Here is a 20,066-nt window from a genome sequence, read left to right as displayed (position 1 = left end):
TGTGATGGTATTAAGAGGTGATCCTAGAAGGATGCAGCTACTTAAAAAAAAAAAAAAAGGTGGAGCCTTTAAGTGGTGATTAGGTAATGAGGGCTTCACCCTCATGAATGGATTAATGCAGTTATTGCAGCAGTGGGTTGATTACCATGGGAGTTTGGGCCCCTTTTTCTCTCTGTGTTCACTTTCCCTTCCACCTTCTGACACGGGATGGCACAGCACAAAGGCCCTCCCCAGATATCAGTACCATGTTCTTGGACTTCCCAGCTTCCAGAATTGTGACAAGTAAATTTCTTTTTAAAATACATTATCCAGGGAGGCTGAGGCAGGAGAATGATGTGAACCTGGGAGGCGGAGCTTGCAGTGAGCCAAGATCGCGCCACAGCACTCCAGTCTGGGAGACACAGCGAGACTCCGTCTCAAATAATAATAATAATAATAATAAAATAAATTATCCAGTCTGTGGTATTCTGTTACAGCAGCAGAAAATGGACTAAGACATCCTGCCTGCTACATGAAAGATTAATTACAGTGGAAAGCATGAGGGATAGTCAGGAAGCTGTTGGTGTTACTTAGGTAAAAAAAGTTCAGTGTCTAAACTAGGGCAGTGGGGTTGGGGATGGAGAAAAAGGGAGCTGGGTGAGAGCCCTTAGGAGGCCAAGTAACCAGTTCAGTATTCATTTGATGTGAGGGAACAGACAGCAAGTAAAGAGGAGCAACTCAGGAGGGCTTTCAAGGTTCCAGAGACGTGGGCGCCCTGGGTGGTCAAGGTGCCATTTATTGAAATAGGAAAAATAGCAGAAGCAGGTTTGGAGGAAGATGATAGGCTCTTTTCAGAGCATGCTATATTTAGTCAACTGTCTAGTGGATAATTAAATGGGATTTGTAGTAAGTAGCTGGATGCATAGATTTGGGGCTCAGAACAGGGGTAAGGCCTGGGTTATAGATTGGGAACTGATCAGTATATCATAGTGAAGCATCGAGAGTAAATGAGTTCCCCCTGAAACAAAACAGTAGGAAATGCCAACATTTTAGGAAAAGAGAGGTAGAAGATCCTACAAGAGAACAATAAGGAACAGCAATTAGAGAGACAGGGAAAGCCAGAAAAAAGTAAAGTCATGGAAAGCAAAGAAGAAACAAATGCCATAGAAGAGGAATGGTCAGCAGGGTCAAGTGTGTTGAGTCTGGCCTATACAGTGTCCTCGTGATTTGGTGATGAAATGGCAACTGATGACCATAGCAAGAGCTATGAGCAGAGAGAGAGAAACCAGAGTGACCTAGTTGAGAAATGGGTGGGCATAGAGGAAATGGATACAGTGGGTTTGAAGTCCTTTTCCAAGAAGCCCATTGAGAAGAGGTGAGAGATCAACAGATGACTAGAGAACACCTTAGTGAAAATGAGGGATTTTTCCACTCAAAGATGTGAGAATCTTGAGAATGTTTTTTTGGATGAAAGGAAAGAGTGAGTAGAGAATGAGACATTGAGACACAGAAGAGAAAGGAGATGGCTGAGAAAGCATCATCCAGAGAAGGCCAGGGCCAAAAGGGCCTAGGAAGAGGCTTTCTTTAAACAGGAGAAATAACAAATACTCAGAGCCTGGAGGTGTGTGGGGATAAGTCTGGACATACGTAGACAACTTTGCAAATACCTTTTGAGTCTTGACTGCAGTCTCAGCTGTGGACATTTGACAAGTCACTTAGCATCTCTTGTATTCTGTTTTCTTAGCAGTGACACAGAATACAGAAGAGCCTAACTCATCACACAGATTTATTGTCCAGATTAAATTAAGTAATGTATCTAAAGCAGTTAGTACAAGAGCTGGGAAATGATGAAGTGCTGAGATGTTTAGTTGTTGTTACTGTGTATGTCATTGTTACTGTGATAGGAAGCAATCAAGGACAAGTAGCATGTTTTTATATTTGCCCATAGATTTGCCATTTCTGGTGCACTTGTAATCCAGCCTTAAAAATTCTAATGTCCGTCTACAAAATTTCTCTTTAGCCTAAAGCATCTCTTACAATGAGTGCATGCTGGTGACAAATTATGTGACTTTCCCTTATGTGAAAATGTTTATGTTTTGTCTTCATTTTTGAAGAAAATTTTCACCAGCTATAGAATTCTAGGCTGACAGGGTTTTTGTGTGTGTGTCTTGTTTTATTTTTTAAGCAGTTTAGAGATGTTATTCCCTTGTCTTCTGTCTTCCATTGTTTATGATGATAAATCAACTCTAATTCTTACCATTGTTCCCTTGTATGTAACGTGTTGTTCTGTTTTCTGGCTGCTATTACGGTTTTCTATTTTTTTATTTTCAGCAATTTGACTATGACATACCTTGGTTTAGTTTTTTACAGATTTACCCTGTTTTAGGTTCACTGAACTTCTTGGAACCGTGGGTTGATGTTTCTAATTAACTTGGGGGAAATTGGGGCTATTCTCAAGATGTTTTTTGCTTGCATCTGTTTCTGCTGTCCTTCTGAGACTCTAGTTCCGTTTTTTATTTTATTATTTTTTGGGGGATGCAGTCTTGCTCTGTTGCCCAGGCTGGAGTGCAGTGGTGTGATCTCAGTTCACTGCAACCTCTGCCTCCCAGATTCAAATGAGTCTCCTGCCTCATCCTCCTAAGTAGCTGGGATTACAGGCGCCTGCCAAGATACCCGGCTAATTTTTATATTTTTAGTAGAGATGGGGTTTCACTGTGTTGGGCAGGCTGGTCTCAAACTCCTGACCTCAGGTGATCTGCTTGCCTCGGCCTCCCAGAGTGCTAGGATTTAGGCATGAGTCACCATGCCCGGCCTCTAATTGCATTTATATCAGCTCACTTCATATTGTCCTAGGAGTGCTTGAAGCTCTCTTTATTTTTATTGCATCATTTTTCTCTCTGTGCTTCAGTTTGAGCAATTTATTTTGGCCTGTCTTCAGGTTCACTGAGCTTTCCTCTGCAGTGTCCTAGCTACTGTTGTTTAAATCCAATACATTTTTATTTCAGATATTATAATTTTTAGTGTTAAAAGTTCCATTTCGTTTTTAGAATTTTCATAAATCTCTTGACAGTCACCCATTGTTTATTTTTAATTTTTTTTTTACATATTTATAAGACTTTTAAAGTCTTTGTCTACTAATTCAACATTTGGGTCGTGTAGGGGTCTGTTGAGCTTTTTCCCTTGATTATGGCTTGAATTTTCTGTTTCTTCACATTTCTAGTCCTTTTTTATTATACAGTGGACCTCATGAATAATAAGTTATAGTCCTGGATTTTGTTACCTTCCTCTGAAGAGTGTTGTTTTATTTTAATAGGCAATTAAATGATGGGCAGTTAATATATTTTACGGAATGGTTAGTTATCATGTATGGACCTTGTTAAGACAGATGTCTTCATCCATTCAGGTTGCTATAACAAAATAGACTGGGTAATGTATAAGCAATTGACATTTATTGCTCACAATTCAGGAGTCTGGGATTTCCTTCCAAGATCAAGCCTCCAGCAGATTCTGCATCTGGTGAGGACTTGCTTTCTGCTTCAAAAATGTCACCTTTGGCCGGGCGCGGTGGCTCAAGCCTGTAATCCCAGCACTTTGGGAGGCCGAGACGGGCGGATCACGAGGTCAGGAGATCGAGACCATCCTGGCTAACACGGTGAAACCCCGTCTCTACTAAAAAATACAAAAAACTAGCCGGGCGAGGTGGCGGGCGCCTGTAGTCCCAGCTACTCGGGAGGCTGAGGCAGGAGAATGGTCTAAACCCGGGAGGCGGAGCTTGCAGTGAGCTGAGATCCGGCCACTGCACCCCAGCCTGGGCGACAGAGCAAGACTCTGTCTCAAAAAAAAAAAAAAAAAAAAAAAAAAATGTCACCTTTATGCTGTGTCCTCCGTGGTGGAAGGGACGAACACTGTGTCCTCACACGGCAGAGGGGAGCCAGGGCACTCCCTTAAGCCTCTTTTATAAGGGTTCTAATCCTATTCAAGAAGTCAGAGTCCTCATGACTTAATCATTTCCACAAAGGATGTGCCTTTTAATACTGTCACATTGAGGATTAAGTTTCAGCATTTGAATTTGAGGTTGCAGGGGACACATTCAGACCATAGCAATAGATTTATTTTGGTTTTCTCTTAGTCCTCTGGTGTAACCCTCAGTCCTGAGATGATCTTGTTCCTCCCAAAGCCAGCCTTTCTGGTGTTTCAGTGGAGTCTGAGGTGTTTTTGAAATTCTTTTAATTTGGTGGGACTGGGGAGTTTCTTCAGGAGGCAAATTGATTTAATGTAGAATCTACCTAGTTCTCTTCCATTCCTTCAGCGATTGTAACCTCTGAGTACGTTTTTGTTTTGTTTTGTTTTGTTTTTTTCTTCTGAGCCAGAGTCTTGCTCTGTTGACCAACCTGGAGTATAGTAGTGTCATCATGGCTCACTGCACCCTCAGCCCCACCAGCCTCAAACAATTCTTCCCCCTCAGCCTCACAGGTAGCTGGGACTACAGGTGGGCACCCCTGCACCTGATTAATTTTTATTTTTTATTTTTTATAGAGGCAGAGTCTCACTATATTACACAGGCTGCTCTCAAACTCCTGGGTTCAAGTGATCCTTATGCCTCGGCCTTTCAAAGTGCTGGGATTATAGGCATGAGCCACTGCGCCCTGCCTCGTCCTGCTTTTGATCATTCTTCAGTGCTTGCAAATTGTTATTTCTTGTATTTTTCCAGATATTAAAATAGTTTTCTGTGCGAGGGTTTGTTTGATACAAGCCACTCAGCCATTATTGAAAGCAAAACTTAGGAATATGTTTTTGAGCAGAGCTGAGGGCTCAGTTACACCCAGAGACAATGCCAATGCTTTGGCGCCATCTCCACAACTATGGAAGTTCTTCAGTGGCTCAGTGGCCTGGTCAGATGGAGAGTGTGGCTAGAACAGGTCTGAGAGAGTGGACAGTTAAGGGACCAGAAGTTTCTCTGATGGGGAAGCTGGAAGTGGGAATTAAGAGAGAGCTGGAGAAAATGGGATGTTGGCCTCGTTCAGTTTCCTCGTTGCTGCCTCTGGTCAAGCTGTTATGGGATGTGAGAGAAAGTATATGGATGTTCAGTAATGGTGTTTATGTTTATGGAGGCCACTGGGTTGAGCTTTGCTGGGACTTCATCCAAGTAGCACAATTCCTTGTTTCATTTGGTGACTTCTCTGCCCTTCATGGAAGCAGAAGTGCCTTGTGACATGTGAGGTGTGATGGGATTGTCATCATTACAGTTGTCAGTAGCATTACCATTGGGTGCCTACCTTTGAGGGATACATTTCTCCGTGGTTCTTTGCTTGTTAGTTAGGCTATAGTTAGGCTATGTTAACAGAAACCCAAAATAACAGTGGCTTAAACAAAATAGAACAATTGAGCAGTCCAGTGCTGCTGAAGTAGCTCCTCAGGGTCAGGGAGTCAGGCTTTGTTGATGTCATCGCTCCTCTGTCATCCTCATCTGGATGGGCCACTATGACTCATCCCCACCGGACAGTGGGAAAGGGAGCAGCTGTGGGTACTCCTTGCCCACAGAGGACCTGTCCCCAAATATGCCTGCATCACCTTCACATCCCATTAACCAGAACGTAGCCACCCAGCTGCAAAGAAGGCTGGGAAATATGGTCTTTATTTGGGGCAGCCCTGCGTCCATCTGCACACCCAGAATTCTGTTACTATAGAAAGGGAGACTACATACTGGGGACAACCAACGGTCCCTGCCACCAGACCTAAGCTCATGCACCTGGTTTTCTTTCAAGGGTGACTCTACAAAAGGAGCATGTCACTCCTGGGGAACCTGTTGAGCACTGAGGAGTTGAGAGACTTCTACCTGCTATGCACATTTCTCCATAAGGGAATCAGAAGACAAGGATTGTCAATCTAACATATACCTGTGAAGGAAAAAGTCTGCATCCACAAGCACTGGTCATTGCAGATTTGTCCCTCGGTGGCTACAATATGCGAAGCTGGGCTGAAAAGAGCCCAGGTGCTGCCGAGGTTGCAGCTCTGATCTTCCCAGCCCTGCTCCTGATGAGTGAAGTCACACTAGCCATGTCCTTTAACCCTCTTGGTCTGTTCTTTCATCGCCAAAGTAAGGGATTGATTGGGTTGTATCTAAGGTGCTTGTCTAGTGCCCTCATTCTAGCATCATATGCTCCAGAACATAGAATCACTCTCCATATCTTTGTGTTATGAAGCAAGCTTCCAGGAGGATGCAGCCACCCTCAGTCCTTTGTGGAACGATTTAGGAGTGTGACTATGTAAACATGTACACTTGTACACACACATTGGTGCACACCTTTGCATTCAGCCTGGGGGGCCTGGAGACATGACCTTTTCTATTTTCTTGGGCTTCCTTTGGTTTTGTTTTTTGCAGTCGAAAATCATAGCATTCCACACAATTAAACTTATTTATTAAACTTTATTTCAAAGGACTTTTCCTAATTTTAGAACTGTTATATGTTCATTGTGGAAAGTAGAGAAAAGTGTAATGAAGGAAACAAAATGCACTGCCACTATTCAGACTGTGATGCTATTAATGTTTTAGCAGATTCCCTTCACTTCATTGTTGAAGAAAACATGAATAATACTCATAGATCTACTTGAGTTAATCTAATTGGGATCTCTCACCACATGATGTTTTATAACCTGGTTTTTTTTTTTAACTGGATGACCATTTCCCCAAAGCCTTAAATATGTTTTCAAGAATGTGATTGTTAACAGCTGCCAAGGATTCTAATCACATGGATGTACCACACTATGCTTATTCAGTGCCTTGGACATTTGGGCTGTGTCAAAGTCTTTGTTATTATTGATTACATAGCAATGATATCTCCATCTTACATTGACAGCATCTCAGTCCTACTGACAGGTACTGGGTGCATGTGAGGCCCAGAGAGGTTGGTGGCCTGCCCAAGGACACACAGAATCCTGGCCATCTGGCCACAAGACTGGCTGCCTCTCGCAGGTGCCAGGGCAGAAGAGGCATAGGTGTGGCACAGGGGAGCTGGTGACAGCTTCCAACGTTTTGGCTTGAGAAGAAAAGAGCCAGTGGGGCCTCCCAGCGAGAGGCCACTCTGGGTGGTCTGCAGTGCCCGCACCTGAGAAAAGCCATGCTGCTGTTTGCCCCCACACAGCAGCAAGCTGCCTCCTCCCACCCTCCCGAGGCCTGTGTTGAGCCCAGGGCCATGCTTTAGGGCAGCGGGAAGAGGCTTTGGAAGCTGCAGATTAGGCCGTGAGGGGAACAAGGCAGGGAGCCCAGGTGGGGAGGGCAGGATATGTGTGTTGAGTGGCCTTGCTCCTGGGGCGGCCTTCTCACCACGGTGCTCTCACTGCTCCCGAAGCACTTTCCCTCTCCAGAGAGGATCTCGCCCTATAAAGGCCACCCCCATCTTTCCTCAGCTTGATCCCTCAGTAAGAGGGCTGCTGAGTAGTGGGTGGAGGGGCAGGGAGGACAGAGGATGGCCACGTTAGACCTGACATGGACGTCCCCTCTTGCTGGTTACGCCACCACCTGCGGTCACCAGGCTTTTGCCCCTTTGCATGAGACCTTTTGGTTTTTACTGTTCTGTGCTTTTCTCTAACAGGCAACCATTGGGATTGACTTCTTGTCAAAAACCATGTACTTGGAGGACCGCACGGTGAGCACCTAATATTAGGACTGGGAGGGACAGGGAGGGTTCCTTTGGGCTTATCCCCTAGGATCTTTAGCTGGTCACCACTGAGAGCCCCTGCCGACACTGGGGACTGGAGCTGGTGCTGCCAGCATTGCAGAGCCTGGCTCTCCCAGTTCCCCGGAGCAGGAGGACCTCACTGCCCCACTGACCCGTCTGCCTGTGGTCCTACCCTCTCTGAGACAGGTGCGACTGCAGCTCTGGGACACAGCTGGTCAGGAGAGGTTCCGCAGCCTGATCCCCAGCTACATCCGGGACTCCACAGTGGCTGTGGTGGTGTATGACATCACAAGTGAGTGAACGTCTGCGCCTAAGGGAGGGTGGCTCATTGGGGGTTCCAGGGCCCAGGTGTGACTGTGGCCAGGCCTGTGTGTATGCGTGTGTGTGTATGCATGTTTGTGCACATGCATCTGTGTGCACACGTGTGTGCGATTGCTCCCTAAATGGAGAAAGGCAGGGAGCAGTGGTGAGTTGTCTTTGAACACCAACATGTTTTCCACTGCCCCCCACCCTCCTGCAACAGGCAGGGGTTTACAGGGCCAGGTTGGCCCTGCTCAGAGCAGGGGCCAGCATGTGGTGTGAGCAGATGCTCACAAGGTCGGCCCTGCTCCAGCCTCTCTGCACCCTCCCTCTCCCTGGCTGTCAGAAAGCTCCCTAAGGAGCTACTTCTGTATGTGTGTCACCATGGGAGAAGACGCTGGTCCCTAGGTCAACCCCGGCCCAGCAGCTGTGGGTGCAGGACTCCCTGGGAAGGTAGGCCAAGGGGGTCTGGAAGCGCAGTAGACTGGTAATCCTTCTCCAGCACCGTGGCTCTTCAGGCCAGAGCAGGTGTTCTTAACAGGACTGCACAGCCTCGAGGGCGCACAGGGCCAGAGGTGGGGGCGGGGGCCGATGCAGAAGCCAGACCTGCAAGGCTGCTGTAATGGAACACACCTGATAAGCCCTCAGGGCTGTGGTTACCATGAAGTGGGCGGATGCCCTAGGTGCTGTCCACAGCCCTAAAATCACACAAGGAAGCATGTGTGACCCCACGCTGGTGCATGCCCCCACTACCCATCCTGCTGCCCTGGCTCTGCCCGCCCCCTCTGTCCACCCCTCTTCTGACCACAGGCCCCATCCAGGTGGGAGCTGGGCCCATAAGGGCCTGAGTTCACATGGCCTGAGGCGCATCAGAAGGGATACCAGGCTGTGTGAAACTGAGGCTTCTGAGGACAGCTGCCTCCCCTCCCCTTGGGTGTGCAGGCTGCGGAGTGGTGGGCTTTGCCTTAGAGCTGCTCTGCCCTGCAAGGCTTGTCATGGCAGCTGAGGGAGGTCAGGCTGCCAAGAAGTGGCCTTGTCTCTCCTGGATTTTTGAGTGCACCTGGCTCCCCTGACTAGTCCTGGGGCCACCTTTCCCCTCCTCTCACCTGCAGAGCCTGAGGGTTCTCTTCAGAAATCCCTCTGGCCTTCCCCTAACTCTCCTGAGCTCCCCTGGTGGGGAGGCCACTCAGTAGGGTCCTTCCTTCCCTAGAGGCTTCTGTGTCCTCCTCTGCCCACCCCTCACTGTTTCCAAACTTGCCAAGTTGTGTGTGTGTGTGTGTGTGTATATATGCACACACGTGTGACCCAGTTCTCACACTCCACTCTGAATCCCCAGAGTCAGGTCTGACTCTCAGGCGGGCCCCTAAAGCCACTATTTCATGTAGCAAATCATGACGCCATGATCTTCCAGATGGGGTGATTCCTCTCCCACAAAGGGCGGCTAAACAGTGCAGGCGGCTCCCAGGGCTGCAGGGCAGGGCCCGGTTCCCTCTGAAAGGCCCTACCCGGCTGATCTGTGTTGACTGAGCTCGTACCCTCCCTGGGTATCTGAGGGCACATGCTCACCCTCCCTCCTGCTCCTGGCTCACACATCCCCTTCCCTTCTCCTGCTGGTGGCTGGCCCTGGCTTTCAGTTTTTCCTCACTTTCTGCCTCCAGATCTCAACTCCTTCCAACAGACCTCTAAGTGGATCGACGACGTCAGGACAGAGAGGGGCAGTGATGTTATCATCATGCTGGTGGGCAACAAGACGGACCTGGCTGATAAGAGGTAGGTGCAAAGGGCACACAGGTGCAGGGTACCACCCTCCACTCCTCTCCAGCTGCTCCTGGATGGGGAGCTCTGGGTTGCGTGGGTGGTGTGTCTGTGCTTCTGACCATGCATCCGGAAAAGGTCCCTTGAGACACTAGGAGCTTTGAGAACACCTGGTAGACTCTCACCCCTGGGTGTCTCATCTGTGAAGCCCTGTCTTCCACCACCAGGCAGGGGCGGGGCACTCCTCCGTGTGCTGTCTACACAGAGCCCTGTGCACCTGGCTTGGCCCAACAGTGCATGGTCTAAGACCCTGCCATGGCCACAGCACTGCCCCAGACACAGCAGTTCCCTAAGCCCCAGTGTGTGTACTGTGAACTGTCTGTGCCTGTGAAGTGTCTGCACCAGTGTGCATGGGGGTGTGAACACCCTGGGCCCTAGGTGTGAGCATGCAGAGCATTCAGACCACAAACCTATAGCTGTAGCCTGCTTAGCCTGGTTTGTGGCTGCATCTGGCATGAAGCTTTCTCTGAAGAGTCTCCTCCATGCTGCCCTCCATGCACAGGGAGAACTGAGGTGCCATGTGTGTACGCTGTCCACTCGTTTCACGTGACCCTGACTTGGGCAGATAAAGTGACAGGCCATGGACTCCAGTAAGCAGTGCAGGCTTCCGCAGTGTCCCTTGAGCACCTGAGGAATCATCTGAATTAGAGCCTGCTTTACTAGAGTTCTGTCCTTAAAGTAAGGAAAACTGGGCTCAAATCCCAGTACAAAGGGCACCTAGGCCCTTCATACCCTCACCCACTTCTGCCTGCCCCATCATGGAGCCCTCTCTGCTAAGCAGCTTTGTGGCCCCGGGGGAGACACTTTTAGCCTTAGTGTTCTCATACGGAAAATGCGACTAATAGCACCACCCAGAGTGGACTGTGTGGCTTGAATCTCTTCACAAGCACAAGCTCTGCAGTAATTACTACTGGGAAAGGCAGGCGTGGGGCATCCCTACCCCAGGGCCTGCTTTGAAGCTGAGAAGACACGAAGGAAGGAGTGGGGGAAGGGGATAGTGTCCTGCTGTTCCCTGGTGCTCGCTTTCTGCTAGAGACTATGGTTGGTGCCCAGGAGGGACCCCTGGGATCAGAGCCTGTCTTCAGGGCTGACCAAGGGCCTGGTGGGCTCCCTCTGCCATGCTGGGCGGGTCCCTCCTCATCTCTGCCAGGGGCTGCTCCTCTGCTGAACTGATTTCCCCCCTTCCCTTCATCTCTAGGCAGATAACCATCGAGGAGGGGGAGCAGCGCGCCAAAGAACTGAGCGTCATGTTCATTGAGACCAGCGCGAAGACTGGCTACAATGTGAAGCAGGTGAGGACACACCTGGCACCGGGCCTGGCACGGTGTGGTCCTGTGGTCAGCCTCAGGCTCAGACCTGCCTTGCCCTGAGGGGCTGGTGGCGGGGTTGGGGCAGCCAACCAGAACACCCATAGATGCGCCCAGGGCGGGGAGAGCTAATTTCTGGAGCTGGTAAAGCCCAAGAGAGGGAGGGAGCACTCCGGGCATGGCGACTGGAGAATGTAAGTCACCAGCCACCATAGCAGTGGCCAATCACAGCCCACGTAGCAGTCCCTAAGAGTGTCCAGCCACCAGCTTCCAGGTGGCTGAGGGAAGCAGTGGTTCCCTAGCCCCTCACCCCACTTCGGATGACGCATGCAGGAAAATTCAATCCGATCAGCATTTGGGGTTCATGCCTTGCACTTAGCAAGTGCTTAGGGCTGTGGAGGGCAACTCAGGCCTGGAGAAAAGAGCCCACCATGGTGTGGCTGGAACTCACAGGAGGGTGAGCCAGTGGAGTTAGGGCCGAGCCTTGCAGCATGAGGGCCCCTGAGTGGTCCATGGATGGAATTTAGCAGGTCAGCAGACAGGGCTGGAAAACATTGCACCTTTTATCTTCACTAACCACTAACCCGTCCATAGCACTGAAGGATGTCTGTTTGTCCTTCAATGATTAATGTAGGCAATGACGCTCAGTCGTATTAGTGGTGCCTATGGCTTTACCACCAGTAGAAATCACAGATGCCTTCCCATCACCTCACAGTGTTGCAGATACCTTGAACTTTACATGTATCAGTGTTTCAGTGTCACAGTAGTTATTAGATCTCTTACTAGTTCTCACTGTTCAATGTGTTCATAAGGAAGCACGAATGTCGATGAGGTGTATTCCAGTACTCAGTAGTTCCCTTTATCATCCTATGTCATTGATTTCACATACTTCAAAGGAGTCCATGGGCTTCACCAGACTGCCAGAGTGGTCCTTGGCTCACGGAAAGGTTGAGAACTCCTGCCACTGGGGATGCGAATAGGACTTGGAGAGGTGGTGAGGAGGGAGGGCATGCCAAGCAGGGGAGCAGCACAGGTGTGGCTGCAGGGTGCCCGAGGTGTGGGGAGGGGACTCTGGATGAGGAGTGTGGTTGGCCTGGCGTTCGCTTCTGCCCTGCCCCCCGCATTGCTGGGAACCCTCGGCAAGCTGTGTATGCAGCACTGGCCTTTTGGATGCAGTGATGGTTTGCCCTGTGCGAACAGTGCTGGTGGCAATGGGGAGGGTGGGCTGGCAGAGCAACAAGAAGAGACAGAGTGGAAGGGACACTGTGTGACACTGGGGGCCCCAAAGCTCCAGGACTCAGCACCCCACCCTAACTGGAGTGCCCTCAGCAGGGCTCCACTCACTCCCATCTGTTCCCAGCCTCCCTTGGTGTGGGGCTGAAGCTGCCATGGTCCTTCCTGCTCCCGGGGGCTATGGAGGAGAGACTGGGCTGCTGCTCTTTGGGAGCGCTAAAGTAATGGGAAGCAGGGAAGCAGAGGGAGGGCAGCACCAGCAGGTCCATAGGGCAGGTAGCATCTGCCTCAGCAGTCAGGGTCAGGGAGGCACTGATGCCCCCACCCCCAGAGTGCTCTGGAACCCACGCAGTGGTTTAGCAGGAGTTAAATGTGGTCCGTTTCGGACCCTACGTGGCTCAGGGGAATCTCCATGCAGTGCAGACTCCTGGATCTAAATGTGAGCATTTCCACTCACAGAAACCCGTACCTGACCCTAGAGCACCCTTCAAAATCCCTAGTGGCATTTGGGCCACTAGTCAGGGCTGTGACCGTTTTGAGAGCCAGACAGGCAGATAGGAGCTGCCCAGGGCCAATGCCATGAAGGAAAGCTCAGGAAGGATGGCCTAGGTCCTTTGTACCCTTGCCTACTAATAGCTACCCTACCGCAGAGCCTCCTCTGCAGCCCGCCCACAAGGCTCTCACACCGTGCTGGGCCCACCAGGAGCTTCCCGCCTTGGGCCCTCACGGCCTTTAGCCCTGTCACTCAGCCCGGGTGCTCAGCTGGGGCTGGGCTCTGGGGTGAGGCCATGAATAAGACTCACCCTGTCTTCAGAGAGCTCATGCAGTGGAGGGCATGAGCCCAGAGCCCACCCAGCTCCTGTAATTCGTATTTGTGAGGAGAGCAGGGAGTGCTCCTGGGTTAGTCCTGTCAGGCTACTGTAACAAATCACTATAGGTGGGGTAGCGTATAAACAACAGAAATGTATTGCTCACAGCTCTGGAGGCTGGGAACTCCACAGTCAAGGTGCAGGCAGATTCAGTCTGGTGAGGGCCCATTTTCTCCTAGATGGCACCTTCCTGCTGCATCCTCACAATGTGGAAGGGGCAGACAGGCTCCCTCGGGCCTCATTCCTAAGGGCGCTCATCCCGTTCATGAGGGCTCTACCCTCCTGACTAAGCACCTCCTAAAGTCCCACCTCTTTATACTGTCACATTGGAGATTCTGTTTCAACATAGGAATTTGCAGGGGACCAGCATTTGGAGCATAGCCGTTCAGAGTCTTCTGTGCCTCATACTTCTGCCTTGTACTTGTCACCTCCAAGATTCCATCTCTGCCCGCACCCTATCTGCCACTTGCCACCTGTCCCCTGCCACCCATGCCTGCCCCAACACACGCGTGCGTACACACACACACACACAGAAAACCCACATGTACGCAGACACGCACCTTACCAAGGAGACACTATAGACACATTCCCCCCACATTTACACAAACACGCACACAAAGATACCACACATTCACACACACCACACATTCTCCCGTATGTTTACACAGACACACATGCACCTACCCACACCTATCACTCACAACACACACATTCTCCACGCAGTCCTACAGATAAAACACATACACTGTACACACACTCCCACAATCAACAACTCACACTCCACATCCAAACAAGCCCAAAAGATTGTGTTCACACTCCTGCATCCCTCGCGCTCTCAGAGAAGCCTCACTGCTGGGCCATGTGGCCCGGGCCCTGCTGTTCGCTGCCTTGGCACCGGACCTGCAGGGCTCCCTGAGCAGAGTCATTCGTCTCAAGGTCGTATCAGTTCCCCACGCCTGGTCCCCATGAGGGCTGTGTGCACAAATCCACCTTAAGGCCTGTACCTGGAGGCCCAAACCATTTTCTGCACCAGAGCAGGTCCTTTGCAGTCACTGCCATGACCTAAGCTTACCCCAGTGACCTTGTGGCCAGTCTGCTTGGGCAAGAGTCCACAGCTTTGTTCCTTCCATGAGCTACTGAGGCCTGCCCAGACCTGATGCTGTGAGAGGCACTGCAGGTGGGGGAGAGAGAATGTAGGCACAGCCCCTGCCTTTGAGGGCACTGTCCGCTGGGCAGATGGGAGAGTAAAGCTGCAGGTTGGGAGGGGAAGAGGGGAGAGGGTACAGGCGCAGTGAGGAGCAGAGGGGAGGGCCAGGGTTGGGGTTCACGCTGCATTTCTTCATCTTTCCAGCTTTTTCGACGTGTGGCGTCGGCTCTACCTGGAATGGAGAATGTCCAGGAGAAAAGCAAAGAAGGAAGTATCCTTTTCCTTTGACAAGTAAGTGAAAAGATGTATAGGAGCCATTTATTCACTTGCAGTGGACAGACAGTCACCCAGTCCCTGCCCGGCCTTCCCTGGTCTGCCACAAATGGCACAGGGCCTCCTCTAGACAGGATGCAGCTGAACCCCATGGTTTGGAGCCCCATCTGGCTCTAACCATCTACTTCTTCCAGAATAGCAGGAAGATACCAAAGGGGTGTGCACAGAGTGATGCTGTGTGGTGGGGAGTGAGAACAGCGACTGCCCCTCTTTACAGTGAGCATGGGTGTGGGTTTCATGAACACAGGCAGAGTCTCTACTGCAAGGAAGGCTCTGTTACTGGGGATATGATCTCAACATGGTTCAGTCTACTCGAGACAGCTTCCCCCTTCAGACAGATGCCCCCTCCTTGTCCCGCCTGCCTTCTCTGCCCAGCCCTGAATAGCCCCTCAGGCTCTCCACCAATCTGTGGGACAGTTGCACATCACCCACTGACCAGCCTCAACCTGAAGAGACACCTAGATGCTGAAATGGAGGTTCAGAGAGGTAGTCTGGTTTGCCCAGTGTCACACAGCAGTTACAGAGTTAGGATTCACACTCAGGCTTGCTTCCTCCATATCCAGCCCTATTCCATGTGCGACACTGTCTCTCTAAGGGCATTTGAGAGGATCAGATGAAAACTGTTTCAGCAGGGGAAGGCATTGCCCACACCTGGGCCTCCCCTGCACCTAGTCAGATGTCCCCGCCTGAGTAAGCCACCAGAAACCAGGCACGCAGATCCCTGGCTGGCATCCTTTAGAATGGACCTGTCCCTATGCAGCAGCTCTCTAGCATCCCCCGCTGATCCCACAGGCCTCTGAGGGTAGACATCCCTGGCAGATCAGAGAAGGGCACTTGGAAGATGGAAGGGCACCTTCGGGCTGATAAGAATAAAAAGCGAGAGGAGCACACAGCTTAATGTTGGAGGCCTGATGGAGCTGCTGGGGCAGGGCAGGCAGGACACTGTGAGTCTCAGGGCTGCAGCAAAGGGGAGCCTGACACAGGCCTTGAGGGAAGCTGGGCCTCTCCAGTCTTCCTCAAGGAGCTCTCTGAGCAGACTCAAGACCCTTCCCCCAGGCGGGGGCAGCGGGCAGGAAGGCTCACCAAGGAGCAGGTGCCCCAGCAATCCCATGGTCTGTGTGCCACCAGAGGACAAGCAGTGGCCGAGAGGAGGAGGTTTGAGGAGTATCTCCTGGTTGGTCAGTTATAAGACTCCAATCACAGATGAGGAAACTGAGGCTCAGAAACTTGACTAGGGCACCCCACGGCTCTCAGTAGCAAAGCCAGGCTCCAGAGCTCAGGAGAGAGCCCCCATGAAGTCACCTGTCACATGGGACTCCTTTGAGGTTCCAGGAACATACAGAAGCCAACCTGAAGGGCAAACATAGGAGCAGGACCAAGGGAGAGGGGCAGACAAGGTGTAGGCGATCTCCGCTGTGCCTGCCAACGAGGGGAAGGGTTGCAGTGCCCGCTCTCCATCCCACCAGCTCCCAAGGTGCAGCACACTGGCCAGGGTGAGTGGTGATCCCTTCATTCACATTCTCCCAGAGTCGCGCTGTTCAGGGCTCCAGGCTGGGCCCACGATCAGGTCAGACTGGGCTGAGTGCAGGTGACAGCGAGCTCATCATCGTCCTGGTATGCCTAGCGTTTCATCCAGCTACCACTGACCTTTGGGCCCCTTGGGAGAAAGGATACAGGGCAGGTTGCAAACAGACTGCACAGGGCGATGTGGCGTGTGTCCCTTTTTCTAGCTGTGGGGTCCCCTCATCTGGGTAGATGTACCCCCATCCTCTCACTTCTGCCCAGGAGCCAGCTTGCTGGGCTTCTCACGAGGCAGGTGCTGGAGCGGCCACCAGAGGTCCCAGAGGGACCAGGCAGAGGCAGCTGTCACTCTGCTTCATTGGGGGTGGGGTGCTGGCATTTCTGCTTACTCACAGTCCAAATCCAGGTGTTTTGAAGGTGGGTGCTTTGGGGTCATGTTCATAATTGTGTTCAGCATTGAGAGCAGACACACAGAGGCACTGCTTTGTGGCGCTGTATAAACTGTTCACACTTGGCCTCACCTGCTCGGCTCAGGGCTTGGTGAACGTGTGGCTTGAGGCTTCCATCTGCTGCTTGCAGGTCCAGATGGGGGGCTGCTGCACCTCTTCTTCACATTCAAGACAGGAGGCCCCCTCAGGGCCGCTCTGGCCGATACTTCTGCCCAGCAGCACCCTCCACTGGTCTGCTCTCTCAGCAAAGTAGGGGCCAAGGGGCCACCAAATGGTAGAGCCATAAGCCCCTTACTGCTTCTTCATACACAACCCCCCGACCCCCACTTTCTGCTCAAATACAGTATGCCTCCATCGCATGGGCCCCGAACTCTTTCTGAATAAGGCTGGCTTATGCAAAGGAACAGCAATAGTGTGGACACTTCATGAAGTGGCTCTAAGCAGGTGAGGACAGTGACACCCCAACCAGATAGAGCATGCCCAAGGCCTCCCAGCTCCTTAATTCAGAGCTGGAACCACATCCAAATGATTGGATTCCACAGCCCTGTTGCACTCTCTGGTGGGGCTGTGGTGTGCTTTGACATTCCAGATACGGAGAGGATTGCGCTGCGGTAGAGTCAGGGGCGCTGGGACTGCGGGAGCATACCCAGCAGTAGGGGGTAAGTTTGTAACCGGCTGTCTGGGCCCACCCATCACTGTTCCAGGAACCAGGGAGAAGGGACAGTGGGCAGTGATTGTGGCCCGCAATGGGCCACACTTGACCCAGAGGGAAGAGGTGGGTGTGCTGTGGCCATGCCTGCCGGAAAGGCACATACCAAACCTCTTGAGGCTTATGAGAAACCGTGAGTTTCCCCTTCTGGCGCATGATTTAGACATGGGTCCAGTCATTCTTCCCTATCCTCTCCATCATCAGCAAGCGGCCCCTGAGCACTGCATTTCAGCAGCACGTGCTGTAACAAGGAAGGAGGTGACATTAAATGGGAGCCTGTGTGAAAGCTCGTAGCAGATGAGCTGGGCCTGTGCTCTCCAATTCTGCAGCCACATGTGGCTGTTCCGACTTCAATTAGTTAAAATGCGGTTGAATTGAAAGTTCATTTCCTCACTTGCACTAGCATCCTTTCAAGTGGCCAGTTGCCCATGTTGCTAATGGTGACATCTTGGACAGTGCAGATATAGAATATCGGAGAAAGTTCTTTGGACAGGGCTGTTCAGGGAGTATCAGTAGAATTGGTTTCCTGGATGTCTGTGTGTTGGAACTCTCCAAAGAACTTGTTAAAAACACACATCTGGGGCCCATCGCTGCATCTACCAAGGTAGGACCCAGCAAGACATTTTTAACAAATATCCCAGAAAATTTTGATGCAATCCATTTGAGAACTACTGCTGTGCAGTGTACAAAAGAATTGTGACTCAAATTGCACGTGAGATTTTTTTAGTGGTAGTAGGTGACTTCAATACTGGGCAGAACGTCGTGCTGTAACGGTGGCCAAGCTTTAAGCTAGACTACTGGTTCTCAACCAGGACTGATAGCCCTTCCCTCCCCTCCCCACAGGGGACATTTGGCAATGTCTTCAGACATTTTGGCTCGCCATAAATTGGGGGAGGGGGAATGGGGTTTAACTGGCATCTCATAGATAGTGGTCAAGGATGCTTCTGATCGTCCTACGTGTACAGGAACCCCTCATAACATGGAATTGTCTGGCCCAAAATGTCAGTAGTGTTGAGCCTGAGAAGCTAGTCCACAAGGGGCTTAGCACAGCCAGGTCATTGAAAGTAGAAGGCTGCAGTCAAGATAGCCTTGGGTTTGTACCTGGGCACCTCAGCTTCCCAGTTGGAAAGTGGCTCTTACTCCCCACTGCACGAGGTCTAATGTGGAAGTGAGGGAGCGCATTTATAGTGCTCAGCACAGAGCAAGTGCTCAGCAGGAGAGGCCACTAACGCGTGCACCCTGGACCAAGGAGTGAGGACATTTTTAGAGGTGGAAATGGGGAGGAAGGCTGGGTGTCGGGGAGGGAGCATCACTTCTAGAAGGAAAGAACAGCATGAACAAAGGAAAGAAGGAAAGCATAGGACATGTTTAAAGTGCGGAAAATCTGGTGGGTGGAGCCTTGGTATGTGATAGAGGGAAGGGGATGAACTCGCGTCAACAGGTGGTTGGGGTGACCTTAAATGGGGAGGCCTTAAATGCCAGAGTGAGAAATCCATGGACGCTTGGTTTCTGTAGCAGAGTGTGACATGATTGTCACCAGAGCTGACTTTGGGAAGCCACTATGCTGAGAGAGAGCTGGCTGGGCTCAGAGGGGCACTCAGAGAAGACCAGGAGACCTCAAGGAGGCCTGTGCCCAGGCCAGCAATACAGAAGGGGATCGCGCTGCTGGCATGGGCCATAGAACTGCAGCTGGGAGAAACAGCAGGGCATTCCTGGCAGTGGGTTTGCCAAAAAATGATAGGCGGTAGAGAAGTAGGTTGCTTGACTGGAGTAGAGAGAACAAAAGGTGGGCTGCAGTGGGCAGTGGGAAGGAAGACACTGGCTTATTATGTATTTACTTATTTATTTATACACTGCCATGGTATAAGATACATATACCTACGTACACACAAGATAAAGGTGTATGTGTATGTGTGTACGCACACACACAGGGAGAATAAAGGTAGGAAAAGCAAAGAAAAGTCAGAGATAAAGTCATACTCAAAATATATGCCATGGCTGCATGGTTGTTAGAGGTGGCCAAAAAGTTGGCTCTGAGCATTCTCACAGCCAAGACAAGGAAAGAAAATGTGAACTTCAGGAGAAGCATGGCTTTTCGTAATACTTAAACCAAAAGAACCTCTCCTGTTGTCCTCAAATAGGAGCCACAAAAGCATCCTAGGATGCCAGCAAGAAGTTCCAAAACAGTGCTTCTTATACCACCACACCCCACACACCCCTGTCTCAGGGCAGTCGTCTACAGCCGGCACCAAAGCCCTGTCCAGGAAGAGTAATTCTGTGAGGTATCGAAGGACCTGATCCTCAGCTCTAATTACGTCTGGTTTGATGCAAGGCTAAAACCTCAAACACAGTGTTGGTTTTGAGCCCGATGAGGAAGGCAGAGGGCCAGCCTGGCTGTGCGTTTGGAACCAGTCCCTCTGGTGGTTCTGGTAAGTGCTTCTCTAGTCCACAGCCCCGGAGGGCACCAGTGGAAAGGGCTGGCGAGGGGGCTGTGCTTAGGCCCCATGGATGTGGCTTCTCACAATAGCCATCCTCAGGATCTAAGTGATGTGTTCTGACTAAAGTTTGAGGGTTTTCCTCCTGCTGCCAATTAGGCAAGGCCCACATACCCCTGTGCTTTGAGATGTGAACCCAGTGGGCTCTTCATCTCCATTGCACTTTGAGTGGGGCTGACAGGTAACCGGGCTGAGGCCAGGGCTGGGAGCTGGCGTTTGAGCACTGGTCA

The 20,066-nt window shown here is 51.0% G+C and overlaps 1 protein-coding gene across 1 annotated transcript in view; it reads left to right on the top strand.

The window, feature by feature from the left end:
• Window positions 1–20,066, top strand: part of LOC105469883 (RAB6B, member RAS oncogene family) — a 68,748-nt gene that overhangs the window by 43,785 nt on the left and 4,897 nt on the right. The window contains exons 3-7 of the mRNA XM_011721460.3: window positions 7,572–7,625; window positions 7,845–7,950; window positions 9,617–9,728; window positions 10,972–11,065; window positions 14,534–14,600. Of these exons, the coding sequence (XP_011719762.1) occupies window positions 7,572–7,625; window positions 7,845–7,950; window positions 9,617–9,728; window positions 10,972–11,065; window positions 14,534–14,600 (433 nt within the window). The remainder of the gene's footprint in view (window positions 1–7,571; window positions 7,626–7,844; window positions 7,951–9,616; window positions 9,729–10,971; window positions 11,066–14,533; window positions 14,601–20,066) is intronic.

Source organism: Macaca nemestrina, chromosome 2 (assembly GCF_043159975.1).
Source record: "Macaca nemestrina isolate mMacNem1 chromosome 2, mMacNem.hap1, whole genome shotgun sequence".
NCBI lineage: Eukaryota > Metazoa > Chordata > Mammalia > Primates > Cercopithecidae > Macaca > Macaca nemestrina.
This window is presented reverse-complemented; position numbering and strand designations above follow the sequence as displayed.